A 15600-nucleotide genomic window follows, 5' to 3' on the forward strand; every position below is an offset into this window, starting at 1 on the left:
TCAGTCAAGGATGAGTCGTCAGCCAGCTCCTTAAATGCCCCGCAGGTAATGAGTGCACAGGAGGCAGGTGTGCCAGCAGCGCTGACCAGCCACGCCCCCTCCCCAACGATCACCTGCTCAGGTAAGAACCCTCACACATACACACAACCACATACACAACAGTGCAGTCATGTGTTTTGTTTATTTATTTTAGAGTCATTTAAAATTTTAAGTCGGAAGTATAACATTAAAAAAGGCTGCCAGAAGTCAGCTTTTAGAAAACTCAGAGGCAGTAATTAATAAATGGGGGAAAAAAATGTTTGCTTGTCTTTCTGATGATTTTTATCTTAATAAATGTTTTGTAAATACATTACCACACAACCTTATTTAGTGAACATGTCAACGATGTCTGAATGGTATGAAATGCAGAGAAATATATTGTTATTAGCTCGATTTGTTGAACTTCATACTTCCGCCGTAACAATCGTTGGGAAAAAATGTCTGCTGATATGTTTGAACAATTCACCTTTGCTGGTGGTGCATGTTGGGTCTTTTATTTAGCCTTGCCAATAAAAATTGCTGCACACATTTATACACCGATACACAGATTGGTAGACAACTTGGGGTAAGTGCCTTGCCCAGGGGCACATTGACTTGTGACAGGTGGAAGCTGGAATTGAACCCACATCCTTCTAATCGCAATTGAGCTATTCCAAAATAATATATATATATATATATATATATATATATATATATATATATATATATATATATATATATATATATATCCAATGTGGCGACGGCCAGGAAAGCTGTTGTTTTATCCGTAGTATCTCTTACGGACGCCTTTTGAAGCTAAACTTTCCAGAGTTGCAGCCGCTACACGTATCACTGATTTTCTCTTACAATCGTGTCTTGTAAAATAAACATGTTGTCATCCCAGCTCAATGCTGTTGATGCGAGGAGCTGCCTATTGGATCTAAGAATCAGCCTTAAAAAAAATTCCGACTTTCCGACGGGGAAGTCCGACTTTAGCGTTTCTACGGTATATTAAAAGCTGAATTTTTGTATTTTAGTGTCACATTATGCTACGGCAATAAAAATATTACGTTTTTTTACACATCTTTAGCAGGGGTGCCAATTGTAGATGAGCATTTTTTTTATTTCTCTTTAGATATATAGTGAGACGGCACCTGATAAAATATGGGCAAAGTACGACTATCTGAAAATTGTATCTCAATGAGCATGTGAGATCAAAGAACTACTTTGTCTTGCAAATTCCGGCATGCAATATGAGCACAAAGGTCACAAAGGTTATTTTAAAATAAACATGACAGCCTGAGAATGACTTTTAGGGTAAGTTACTGTGCTTTCGGCAACTTTATAACAGTAATCGGCAACTTTATAACAGTAATCCTCAGCCTGTAAACTTTGTTCAGTTTGTGTGTGTGTGTCGGTTCTCGTACTTGCAGCTGAGCGAGAACACTTTTTGCTAATTTTACTAGTAAAGTGAGGACTTTGATGAAAAGTGAGGACATTTTGCTGGTCCTCACTTTTCTTCTGGGCTAGGGTTCAGGTTTAGCACTATGGTGTCAATTAGGTTTAGACTAGGGTTGATTATAAATCTGAAAAAATTAGGGTGGGGTCAAGGTTAGGCCATGGGAAGGCTAAAAGATGAACGGAAGTCTATGGAAGACAAGGCAAGGTCCTCACTATGTAAATTAAACAAGGATGTGTGTGTGTGTGTGTGTGTGTGTGTGTGTGTGTGTGTGTGTGTGTGTGTGTATGGGTGGGTATATGTGTGCCTGGCTGAGTGTGTGTTTGCCTTTGTTTTGTTAGGGGGGACTTTTTGGATGTTACTGATTAGCAGGTCTGTTTGCTGTGGCAGTTTTTAATGCATGCTCGCTTTGCATACAATTTTGGCTACGGTCACCTGCCTGTGTGTGTCCTTGTACAATAAGTCTGTGTGTGTGGGCTTGCTCCAAGCACATTTATGTTTATCTCCATTAGGTGCTCTTCAAACGGGGTCTTTGTTTGCGTGCACAGGCAAAAAAAAAAAAAAAAAAAGACAGACTGAAGAAACTTACGTTTTTGTCATTTTGAAATTTATTTTATCTTAAACAAGATACATTGACACAAGCAGATCATTTTTACACAAACAAATCTTTCATGTGCAGTTGAATATCCGCAACACAGAATCACAAAAAAAAGGAGAGAAAACTACTTTTATTAAAAGGCAGATTTAAATTCTACTTATAAAGTAGACAATATCTCACAATCTATTAGATTTACTTGGTGGTTGCTAGCTGACCTCTCATACACAGCCTGAAATTTGCACGTATCACTTTCATCATCTCTTGTTCAGCCCTCTTCCAAACTCCACTGCTGTATCTACAAAAAGCTCCACCCGACAGTAGTTTGTGCTCTGGCCTTTGAAATACTTAGTATTCATTTGTCATTTTAAAAAAATACCTTAAAGTTAGGATCTGCACAACATATGTCAGGTGACTTTCTGAAGTCCGGTCTTTTGTCCCGCTCACTGCTCTAAAACGGAGTCTCCTTGTAAGCCCCTCAGTGTCTTCTCGTCGAAGCGGTACGTGAGCTTCCTCTTCACCTTGTGAATCTCGCCGGTCCGCGAGTAGTTTCGCAGCGCCCGGGCCATCTTCTGGTAGGTCATAGTCTTGCGGTTCCCTTTCCGGCGACCCCACAACTGCGCTAGGCTCTCCTTGTTCTGAGAGGAGAACTGAAAGGTTCCAGAGGAGGACTGGACCCACCAGATGCAGCTCCTCATCGACGGCGTCTGGAGCATCTCAAACAGGAACTGGAACAGCCGCTCCTTCCTCTTTCCTGTGGAAGAGGAAGTGGGGAAAAACAAAACAAAAAAAAAACAAAAAAAAAATTGGGTTAACCTGACCACATCTTGTGTGTGTGTGTAGCCGGACAACTCTGTCACAAGCTTTTGTTCTGAGGTACTAAATGATTATTCTACCTGACAGTGGAGCCAGAGGCAAGTGTCCGTCCTTCCTCTCCCCACTGTCGGAGGGAGGTGATGGGGAATCTTGGTAATCCTGATACTGGGAACTGCTTGACTGTGAATCTGAATCTACATAAATAGGAGCCTGGTAGGAGTAGGTGGTGTGTTCCTGGACAGACAAAAAGAAAAAAAGAAAAAAGAAAGATAAGCCCAACTAAAAATTAACTTAAACTGAATACATTTGGCTTTTCTCACAGATTCATCAAGTGTCCTTAGATATCAAACTCCTGGCACTCACCCAATGGTTGTCTTGTGGACTCAGGCCGGCCGGTTGCGGGGTTGGCTCTTTGTAGTCTTCCTTTGGAGAGTGAAAGCCAAAGCGCCACTCATATGCATACTGACCTGACCAGCTGTTCTCTGAGGAGAGCGAAGCACAACATTCAGTCAAGTGGTAGATCTAAAAAAAACACACTTTAATGTTCCACCTCTGCCGCCGGCGTTCAGCCAACCTATGATCCTGGCATCCTGGTGGGAGTGAGCGTGCGTTTGGTGACCCATGCTGGCGATCATAGATGTGGCCGGCGTGTGTGCGGGCTGGACTTCCAGCGAATGCTCCTGCAGGTATTCCTCGATGACCTCCAGGTCTACCTCAGCGCAGGACGAAGGCACCACCCCGCAGCAGGAACCGCGGCATCCTCCCAGCTTCACCTCGGTCACGTAAGCCATCTGACGTTCACAGAGCAGGACGGAGGCTTTCAGATTCCAGACGCTCTAAGGTTTTCCTTAACATTTTGCTTTAGACGTTGTGTTGATCTCTTGTCAGTTTTTAGCCTGAGGTGTTGAACAGCCTCCACATCTTCTTTGTATAAAACCTGTTTTTACTCTCATTGATTTCAAATGAAACCATCTTTTCTATGACGTAATATCTTTTTTCCATATTTTCCAAAACAACTTTTTTTTTTAAATTACTATAAATTTAAAACAATTTGATTTCAAATTTGAGTTACGTTTCAATTTAATTTCAAGTTGAAAATCTATCTCCAAATTGTGTGGAGTCTAACTTTATACCTACTGTGCAAAGCTAAAGTTTGGATCCTGGACAAGAGCCAGTTACCAACACTGGGGTCATGTGTATTTTAGTTTGACTGGCAAATTTATGCAAGAGTTTATGTTTTCATCAGCATAGATAACACTCAGGCAGCACTGATGTGTGGCCAGTAGACATAGCCCTTACATAACTTTACATGACTCTGGCAGCAGTAAAATAAATAAATAAACCCAACGCCAGCAAAAGGTGGCATTGAACTCACCGTCTCTAACTCCGTCAACATGCTTAAAGGCAGTCTGGAAAAAAGAGAGGGAAACACAACTCTTATTAGACAGCAGAATCACGGCAAAATAACACCAAAAAGGAAGTGAAAGATGCTGTCACGCACACTTCTCTAACCCGTAAGAGACAATCATGTGACATAAAATCAAATAAATAAAGAACAAATCATTGAGTGTTTGCGTACCTTAGCTAAGTCCTGTGTCTGGTGCTGTGAAGCAGTATCCTCAGGCAGTGAAGAGCGGCGACATCAGAATCAGACTGCTCACCTGTACGATGCTCCACCACCTGGGCCTCATCTTTCTTATAGTGTGCACGCACACACCCTCCTTCCCCGTTCCATTGGCCAGCGAGTGCTGAGGTGGGCGCGGTCTGCAGAGCGGGGTATTTCTGGATATCTGCTGATCTAATGTGAGAAATTCTCCCTCAAACTTCAGGGCATTGTACATTTTGACAAGTTATATATAAAAGTCTGGGAAACCGATTGGCTTGGAAAAAAAAAACTGTACACAAAAGCAAACACAAAAACTGTTTTAATCTGTTTGCTTAATAACTACTTGTGCTATTTGCTTAACACATGATTGCATGTTTAATTGCTAAGCTTTAACTACATTTAAATGTCAGGTACACTTAAATTATTTTATTTAGGGTTTCCTAGCTTAAGTTAATCATAGTTTCTAAACTAAAGAAATATCTAGTTTATTCAGCAGAGCTTTAGAAACCACCAACCATAGAAAAGTCTGCACAACAAACAATGAAATGTCAACAAGGTTTGTTTTTTTATTAAACACTGGAATTGTAATTTGACCAACTAAGATTGGTGTGTGTGAACAAATATAGATTTGAAACATTTTCAATTCGGAATCCTACCTGTAGTCTTTGGCACTTCTATATTTTAATGGCCTTTTTATTTTAAAATAGAATTGCAAATATTAATTTCAAACACTGGCTCCCAAATTTTCATTTCATGTTTCTCTTTCAATCAAGCTCCCTTGCACATTCAGGCAATTATGCAATACATTTGCAATACAGACTTAGGGCAAAAGAGAATTCTTCAGATTGTGATGTTTTTACAAATTATTTCCTTGAAACTTTAACATCTCACCACACAAACTTTCTGTCCCCACTCCCAGAGCAGTTCCAGCTGGAAGGTTCGAATCACTGAAGAGTCTTGGTGCATCACTGGACATGTGCAAACCTCATCTTTCTTTTTCCATCCACAAACACAAAGTTGAAGTCAACTTTACCCAACTAACATAGTAATATAACCATATTATATCAAATGAGTTCATTACTTCTTATCTTATTCATCTTATTTATTGCATTTACAGTATAACCACACACAAGTGAATGTAACTTGTATAGCAATGCATCTCAATAATTACAATACAATCAAAAACTTTTTTGTTGCAGTGTGTGTGTGTGTGTATATATATATATATATATATATATATATATATATATATATATATATATATATATATATATATATATATATATATATATACACAAATACACAACACAGAATGAGAATAGTTAGAAATGATGAAGTTCAAATACTAACAAACACTAAAAACACTACAAGAGAAATGAGAAAAGAATTTGCTCAGCTTGAGTTAAAATCCAGTGCAAACAGGTGGGTGTTTAACAAAGATTTAAAAATGCAAAGCGACTGGGCTGTTTTAATATTCTAAGGAAGATATTTCCTATCTCGGCACAGCCACAGCAAATGCTCGGTCCCCTCTAGTTTTCTGCCGTGATCAATTGATTTCCTGATCTTGTTGATCGAGCTGGATCATGGACCGACAAAAGATAAAACAAATCCTATAGCTGACTGGAAGCCGGTGCAGTGAAGCCAACACAGAAGTTATAAGCTCCTGTGTTATATGCTCTTTTTGTGCCTGTAAGTAAAGGAGCTGCAGCATGCAGATGATTATGGCTTACATAAACTCAAAATTTGATTTCTAAGAAAATTAGGACATAGCAAAATATTTTCCTGTTTGTATCCAACAGATTAAGTTCTGCTGGAATTCTAATTTAATGAGATGCACCTGTATTTAATGAATGAAAAATGTTACCTTGACCACTATTTTTCATTTTTGTAGCGTCATTTCCTGAAAATCAAAGCCTATGGGGTATCTGTGGTTTCTTATCACTGGATTTGTCACAGAGGAGGCCCCATGGAGGAAAATTATGTGGCTTTGGATGATTTCTTTCTTTCGCCTTGAATGTGCTGTTGGAATCATACACAAATACTCAATAAAATATGTGGTAAAGTAAAGTAAGCATGTCTGTGCCCATGTAGAATATATATTAGAATGGTTTAAATGTATAAATTCAAAGCAAAAAAAAAAAATTGCTTCAGTGCCCTAATGCACAGAAGCTCCATTGTGCTGATAAAAGGAAATGTTTAGAGGGTAAGCAGCAGGAGTTCACAACATGGCCACACTTTTTTTCCTTTTTTTTATGAGGATATATTGGTGTGTTATGAACACGGGAAAGAGATATATCTGTTTATTTAGTAATAAATAATTCCCAGCAAAAAAAAGCGAAAAAAAAAAGCTAACCATGCTTGTCACAAAGGAACTTTAAGCTGGTAGCAATTTAACAATCCCACCTATTTACTATATACTCTATATACACATGTGCAACAATTTGGATAAAAATCTATTTGGTGTATCTGCTGTCTTACAAACGGCATAAACCCAATATGTGTGTGGACGACAGAGGCCCTCACACATGACTCCTTATTAACCCCTATACTCAGTTCTGCAAACATACCCATATCTCACAGACAAAATTAGATATACCACAGGATACCACAGCAGGGAAGCAAACAGACACCAGCATTGCATCACAGGCCAGGTAAGCCGAACATGATGTCACGCACAGCTTACGCTGCATGTATGCTTCATTGTGTCTTCCTACTGGAGCCGTTCCTTTTTTTTTTACCGTCACGCCTGTCTGTGTGTGTGTTAGACGTAGATTCCGCAACAACAAAAAAAACGGCAGTGCAACACATTTTTTCCCCCTGTGGGTTGCCGGTGTTGAGGGATTCCCCCAGCTATGTTTTTTTTTTCTTTTTTCTTCCACTGTAACAGCAAACTTGTTAACCCAACAGACTAAAATAACCTGTTATTTCGAAGACTACTAGAGGTCAAACTATTGCTGGGCTTTTTTTGTTGTTTAAAAAAACATTTTGAAATAGATTAGTTGCTAAACTGGTTTAATTTTTTTAACAGCAGTTTAGTGCCTCATTTTTTTCTAATCTCAATTAAAGGGATAATTAGGGGTAGCCTTTCAACAGCTTATAAGCAGTTATAAATTAGTTGTTCCCAGAGGTTAAAGTTAAGGCCTTGATTTAGATGGGCAAAAGGGTCATCTAGAGCCCTAAAAACTTTACTCTTCGGAAAAAGTCAAAGAGGTTAACCAGACACTATTTCACGAGCCTTAAAAACAAAGACACGTCTGCGCAAAACAGTCATTGAATGGAAATTTTGTTTGGTGATAACACAGGTGAGAACTACAGTACTGCTTCAAGACAACGTTCAAGTGTAATCGACGAGAATGAAAAGACAACAAGGCAAAAAGCTTATTTATACGGTGTTTCTTAGTACTTAGCACCAACAAGGAATATGAGTCAGCATAGTATTTACAGCACTACCACTGATATTTAAAAGGAAGTTTATCCTACTGTGTTAAACACATACTGACTACAGAACGTGTACGTAAAGCATTTCTGATCAGAGTAACTAAATACAGCTATGCTTAGAATTATACAGTTTACAGATTTAGGTTGTAAATTATTCTTCATTTAACCAAGTTTTTAATACAAAATAAAAATCTCTCAAATGATGATAAAACGATGCAAAACGATAATGTAACATTTCTACATTTTGAAAAAAAGTAATCTGTTTTATTAGCATATATTTAAAAAAAAATGACATGTCGAAAATACTTTATACAAATTCTCAAGAATCATTGTAAAAAAATATTTATTGGCCCTGCACAGCAGTTAAACCCTTCTTATAATTGCTGACCAGTTTCTTGCATGATTCCACTGGTAAATTGATAATTTAGCTTTGGTGATGAGCTCCAAGTCTGTAGCCCCTTTCAGATCATTGTTCTAGATTAACATGCAAACATGGACACCCTGCTATAGATTACAAATCAATCTGCCAAGATCACAGGCTCTGAGTGCTTTCAAAAAGTCTTGTTGGAGTTACAGAACCAAAGGGGTGTGGCTTGCAACTCGCCTCTAGCCTTGAAATGTGAATCTTTTAAGTTGCAACCCTTATGCAGGGTCTTCAAATTCATTCAGTGATTTAAATACAATCCAAGTCTTTGTGCTCCATCCTCATGATATCTGCATCAGATTCTGCTGAGTGACATATTTCTCATATCAGACGGACTCCAGAAGATCATGTGATGCGTTTGGTCTCAACTGCACATCTGCAGATTCCTGGTGCCTCTGCAGCTGCCTTTGCTTTGTGTTGTATCACTATGTGATCCATGTTCCACAACCCTGTATTAAACTTTACAGCTCATAGTGATCATGGGTTCGTCACTAGGACTCAAAGTGGATCTGGGGCATATTACTGGTTAAGTGACCCCAAACCTTTGCGCTTTACAGTTGCACATCAGGGGTGGTTAACACATGTAGATCACAGAAGGAAATATGGTGATTAACTGTCATATCAAAGTTGTGTCTTCCCAAAATATTAATGTTAAGTCCAGTCAGAAGAAACATGTAAAATGTAAATATTAAAACTTACAATTTCTAGGATTATAAATAATTTTGCTCTTAATTAAATTACAGTAGTAACTTCACACTGTTTTGCTTTAATATTGGACAGACAGTTTGAATGGAAATGCTTTTCATTTTCCATACTCAGTGTTTCATTCGGGACAATTATTGACGGTGCACTGCTTCCTAATGCCATTTTTTGTGTAAAAACAGCTTTGGCTTCTTTGTAAATAACTGTCAAATGCAAACATTTTACAATGTTTTAAAAAGTTTGTTTAATCTGCTATGACATTTTCAAGACTGGAGTTTTTAGAGAACACAATTTAACTCTGGTTATGTAGCGCCTATTTGGTTTCCACCAAGAACCTAAAGTTAATGGTTTATCTAAATGGTACTTAGTGACATGTTTGTGAAGGACCCAGGATCAGACTGAATAAAAAAAAACAGTTCAGTCCAATGGAAGAGTCCAACAATGAACAATTACAACTGAGGAGCATATGCACTGAGGGACAGGTGGAGAATGACACTAAATGTAGTTGAGTTAATCAGCAGATCACGTGAAGCAGTTGGGCCAGGCAGAAGGAGCACAGGGAGAATGAGGAAGGGAGACTATTTAACATGAGTGAGGCAAGACTAACACACACAAAAATCATCAAAACAAGGGAGAAAGTCTAGCAGAGAACAAATAAAAATAATTCCAAATGAACAAAGAACAGACCACAAGAATAAACTAAGAAACTAAATCTAAAGGAATGAACTGATATGCAACACGTGAAGAATACAAGAAAACAACAGGGAAATGATGAAAACACGACTGAAAACCCCACTCCTAACACCCAAGGACCATGACATTTAGAGAAACTTTAACCACAGTCGTGTTTGTGTTTGGCACTTATATACTCACCAGCTGATTTTTATTTACAGGGAAAGTGGAGATAGGAAGTGGTGCGCCACCGATACACATATGGAATGTGTGAAACATTTCCGAGTAAGTCCCTAGTAGATAAGTATCTACCCCCCATTCTTAAAGTTTTTTACACACTTTAAGAGTGTAAAAAACTTAAGTATCCCTGGAGTTTTAATGAACACGGCTATGATGTTTTTTAAGACTGAAGATTTTTTTTTTAATGTGACAAATGTTCTTTGGTAACTGTCTGATATTAAAGAGTAAATATATGAACTATATATGACCAAAATGTTATAACAGTTGAAGTGAAAACCATTTATTTAATCCAATACTGCCTCACTTTTCTGTTAGGTAATGTGAATGTTAATGCTTTACAGAATTTGTTTTCAGTACCCGCTTCACACAGGAAGATTGTTGGTGGTGTACCACCTTCTGCTGCAATTTCTGCATGGAAAATCACTGATTGCATTCTAAAATAAAACAACCACCCAGTGCAAATTTGACTTTGGTTTTGAGATTCACGAAACAGGGAAAGTTGGAGTTGGGAAAGTTGGAATATTGGCGGTGTTTTAGGATGATGGCTGTTGCTTTGGCCCCTGTTGAGTTCACTGTAAGCTTCAACTTCCAGGCCTAATCTGAATTTGAGCTAAATCGAGATGTTGATGGATCTTACTTGTTTCTCATGGTTGTGCTAGAATTTCAATCAAAGTATCCTTCAAGAAATCACTTTAAATCAAAATTCCAACGCTCTCTCAGGGCTACTTTGGCTAATATGTGTTAAACCTAATTTCAAATAGTGCATTATTGTCAGTGAAAACATAAAACAGATGGCCAAAGCTGACAAGGCCCAGTTTCCTGGTGCTTTCCATGTGGGCTGAATAACCAACATTCATAAGGGATTCCTAAAACAGTCCAAAAAAAAAAAAAAATGTGTATGCTAAAATTACATCACTTGCCAGCCTCAGTTCGTAACAAGAGAAAGCAGAAAATGATACAGAAAAATGCAATCAACTTCACTTCTCACCTACTTAGGATACATTCACTGAGGATATTCTGTGATAAAGAGCATAAATGTTGACAGATTAACCCCGAACAAATAAAATAAATCAGGGAAGAATATCATTAAAATGCTACTGATTGAGGAATTTGTGGTGCAGAGTCATAATGAATCCAAGTTCAGCACAACTGACCTCCTTGGAAAGATGATATACAACATCTAATGTGTGACATCTATGTTTTATACCTGGACCATTATCTCTTCCTGATAAAAATGGGGATTATATTTACAGGAATCGGTTTAATAACTTGTCATTGTTTGGTGTATAAATACATTGTGCTGAAATATTGTTGCATAGATATACACAGAGAACATTCATGATAGAAGCCAAGTAAGCCAAAGGGCATCATACTGTGTAAAAAAGTTCACAAATATTCATTATTTGTTGTTTTGCTCACAAGGAGCCAGACATTCTCATAATCTTTTAAAGGGGCTAAATTCAGTGTCTTCAGACTTAAAAGTATTTCATTGCTTTCAGTTTGCTTTCCAGTCTTTAAGCAACACCATGATACCAAATTCAACAGGTTGTGCCTGTAAAATTTGTCAAATTAGACATTTTTTGGTACCTGGCTCCCACCAACAGAAAAAAATAGAAGCTGTGACTGAGGACCCTAGTGTTGCATCTGTGCCATCTGAAGTTTTTGGCTAATTATCAATTTGTGAATCACTTTGTTTTCAGTGAAAAAACATTTGATGACTTCCAAACTGTGTTATCTTTAGTAATTTGCATAGGTTTGATTAACACATGAGAGTAATTGTATCTTTGTGAAAGGATGTTAGTTTAAAAGTGTGAATTTTCTTACTTTTATTCGTTATTTGCTATGTTGTCTGTTGAGGAAGACAAAGAAGTGCTTTTTTATTGACTTTATGAGTCTTTTAATTACCTAAATGATTCATTGGACTTATGCAACAGTAAAAAAAACAAAATTACTGTGTAAAGTACTGAACTGAAAATGATTAGAATAAAATTCGATGAAGCATCCTATGGTCACAGTTTGAAAGAGCTATAAATGTCCTATTTCTCTTTAGGGTTAGGATGATTCAGGAATCTTAAAATAATTTGTATATTGTTAGACTGTATTCATCATTATGTTCAAATGTCTTTGTGGCACTGGTTTGGTTTTGGTCATGATGGGATGTGATTTATCCCTGGCTCTGCATCATTATAATCAAGATGGGAGTTTGTCCTTGTGGCAAATCGTTGGTACAATTCAATTCAAAAGGCTTTCAGCAATGCATTTGAACAGTTTCTTTGTCCACTGTGAAATGTTTTGTACTATAAAAACTTAATTAATTTTTAAACAAAAAATTATGTGCCCAAATTCAAACCTAATGTGAAATCTAGAATTTTATAGAATAAACAAACAAATCTTAAAGCTGCTTCTGGAAGGACTAACTGCAGGCTAGTGTTAAACACACTGATTGCCTCTCAACATTAATTCTGTTGAAAACACTTAAAGCCAGGTTGGTGAAAGCAAAACAACCAATTTTAACTAACTACACCATTTCCAATAAAGAACAGTAGCCAAATATTGTGCAGTGAATAGGCCAGAAGGTTCTTGAATGCAAGAAATGCCTGTGGTGAAGGTGTAACTTGCTGAAGGACAGTTGCCAAATTGGGTTTTAAGGACAAATTTGATGTGTTCAATTTAAATTAAATAAAACTCTAACCAGTCCATCAAACTCTTGTTTTCAAACATCATTGAGGTTGTATGTTCTTGGGGAAACAAAGGCTTCAAATACATCAGTTAAAACATTAAAAGGAATAAGACTCATGTCCAAGATGGGTGTATGCAAACTTCTGACCTGAAGTGTAGCTAAGTGCGCATATCACAAACTAATGGAACCAAACAGCATCAACTATGACTCCTTTTTTTTAACTCACAGAAGACCATTATCTAATCTGTGGAATGATTATTTTTGTTGGATTGTTAACTGCTCATACACTCATCTGGCTACACCAATTTTGGAATCATCTTCTTCTTTCTCATTTATAACTCAACCCTGCAGCTCATTGCTGAGTTTTTAAGTCAAAATCCCCCAAGAACAGCAATCCAGGAAGCGGGTTTTGTGCACGATCCCATACATAATGTACACAACGGCAAACACCTCTGTTTTTACCCCCAGGCACACTAACCACATATGCAAACAAGGTAAAAGTACATTCATACGAGCATTACAGATGGAAATTATACAGCATGTTTCAGTTTTGTCCCTGTGGCAGGAGATTATTTAGTACTGATAAAAGTTTCACTAAAAAAAAAAAATATCTAACCTATATTAGGTTTATCATTAACCCAGCCTGCACCACACTGCAGTCAGGATCATAATTTGTTTTTATTAGCTGCTGTCAAGATTCAAAGTGGCACAAACACAGCAGCAGCTTTGTCGTATTTATATATTCTTTGAGATTAATATGTCCGTGTTAAATATATATAAAAAAGCCATTACTGAGGATACAAACAAGGCCTTATGTCCAAAGATAAATCAAATAAAAACCTAATTAGGTATGTAAAGGTGGATTGCAACTTGACATTATTTTTCATTTTATTATTTTAGGTGATTCAGTTATACTTTGAGGAATCTAGAAGATTTAGAAGTCTAGAAGTTTTGATTTTTCACCTGAGTTTTTTTTCAACAAAATAAATTCAGATTGTTTAAAGAGCAATGACTTTGAAAATAAAGCTATTTATAAATCAATGTAAAGAAATAACGCACTAGTAACAGCATTCAAAATTCTGTCCTAGAAATGCTACATCAATGTGCTTGACTTCATGCTTTTCCAAAACTTTATTTTCATCAGTAAACCCAGTTCACAACCCCCCCCCCCCCCCCCACCCCCAGGGGATTATATGATTATGCAAATACTTAAGATGATAATTATGTTTATGGGTGATCTTTTTCCTGCAACTGGCCATCAGATTAACCAGAAAATACTGTATATGCATCATTCTTGTCAAGCTTACATTCTTCTGCCATAAAAACCACGTAGCTAAAGTAAAGTGTAAATAATTAATGAGAAATGTAAAGTTTCTCAGACATTCAGCTGATTTCTTATCTTTTTTTACATACAATTTAATTTGATTTCAAGCTTTATTTTAATGTTTAGTGTTTGCCAAATATATATATATATTGCCTTTCGTTCTAAATGGAATTCTAACAATTAGCAGCAGAGGCTTCAGTCAACCCTACTGCATTACTTAAGATAACAACACAGATAACAATGCACATTTTATAAATAGACATTGCCTTTTGGCTGCAGTAAAATTTGAAGGTGTAGCATTAGTAAACGTAAAATGTAAGGTCACTTATAGGAGGTGACTGAGGGAGGGTTGATAAACGCGTTTGGAAAAACCCTCGGCTTTCAGACAGATAGATGACGGTTAGGAGTCCTATTGCTCTGCTTGCACCTGGAAGACCCAGAAAAGATGATAAGGCCACACAGGCTCTGGATGCTTGCACTCTGAAACACACCCACAAACACGCCAACACTAATTCATTCACCTAACTTGTGCCCCTGGAAGTGCCGGGCATCCAGAATTAAACTCGACATGATCAATATTTGTAGGAACAAATCTTATCATCTTCAATCAGTAACTAGTTTAAAGAATGATTGCCTTGTACGGGCAAATGCAAAGCGACAGGAGTTGATGCTCGCTAACTTTCTGTCCACAAGCGGTGCAAGATATATTTTTTTTTTTTCTGTGGTTGACTTTTATTACAGTCAATATTCACTTTTTTTTTGTTGCTAAGTAAGCGTATTTAGGCCTACATGGGCGTGTAAGGGAGATTTAAACGTGTGCCTGAGTCACTTGTGAATGTTCAACGGTCACAGCGCTGCAGCTGACTTGTAAAAACGATTTGGACACCCAGAAACACTGTTGGCCATTAGTGTGTCAGATCCGAAGCAATTAAGATGATTGCACTGGCTCTTATCAAGTCCACCATCAGTTGCTGATGAGCAAGGGTCTTTGTGTTTATGCGCGTGTGCGTCTGTGTGTCCAGGTGTCTGCGAGTTTACAGTTAAAGCTTAACCCCCCCCAGATTAGTGAATATACGCAAATCACCTGTACACATGCAGGTTTGCGGGAATTCCCCCAACGCCTCACTCAGAAGCAGAGAGTGTGTTTGTGTATTTTCAAGCGATAAGTGACAGACCTGTTTGTTCCTGAAGGGAGTCCTTCTATGAACACAAACACTTCACGAGGAGGACTAGTCGGACCGAGTCGGTTTCCAGGACCTGTGCTCATCTTCAATCTAATCCCATTCAATTTAACTTAGGTTTTGTGAAAACGTATTTGCCTCTTTACACATGTCTCGTTAGTGTTGTTTTTTTTTCCACAGTTGAATGTTTCAGCTCACATTAATTTTAATATTAGACAAAAACATCACTAACTAATGGACAAGCTGGTCTGCAGAATGTGGGCACTGCAGGGGACTGTGCTGGCACCTTTGCTGTTCACCCTCTAGACTTCATCCTCTAGACTTCATCAGGCTGCCACCTTGAAAGGTTCTCGGATGGCTCGGCCACAGTAGGCCTCATCCCAGTGCAGGGAGTGGACACAGGACTTTGTGGACTGGTGCTGGTGGAACCAGCTCCTGATCAATG

The 15600-nt window shown here is 37.8% G+C and overlaps 1 protein-coding gene across 1 annotated transcript in view; it reads right to left on the reverse strand.

Moving 5' to 3' along the window:
- Nucleotides 1-2078: 2078 nt before the first annotated feature.
- Nucleotides 2079-15600, reverse strand: part of LOC118563444 (transcription factor Spi-C) — a 29453-nt gene continuing 15931 nt past the window's right edge. Inside the window, exons 2-7 of the mRNA XM_036138223.1 lie at nucleotides 4468-4686; nucleotides 4264-4297; nucleotides 3463-3679; nucleotides 3252-3370; nucleotides 2969-3122; nucleotides 2079-2826 (exon numbers count right to left, since the gene is read on the reverse strand). Coding sequence (XP_035994116.1) covers nucleotides 2516-2826; nucleotides 2969-3122; nucleotides 3252-3370; nucleotides 3463-3679; nucleotides 4264-4284 — 822 coding nt within the window. The 5' untranslated portion in view covers nucleotides 4285-4297; nucleotides 4468-4686 and the 3' untranslated portion in view covers nucleotides 2079-2515. The remainder of the gene's footprint in view (nucleotides 2827-2968; nucleotides 3123-3251; nucleotides 3371-3462; nucleotides 3680-4263; nucleotides 4298-4467; nucleotides 4687-15600) is intronic.

The sequence above is a fragment of the Fundulus heteroclitus genome, chromosome 1 (assembly GCF_011125445.2).
Source record: "Fundulus heteroclitus isolate FHET01 chromosome 1, MU-UCD_Fhet_4.1, whole genome shotgun sequence".
NCBI lineage: Eukaryota > Metazoa > Chordata > Actinopteri > Cyprinodontiformes > Fundulidae > Fundulus > Fundulus heteroclitus.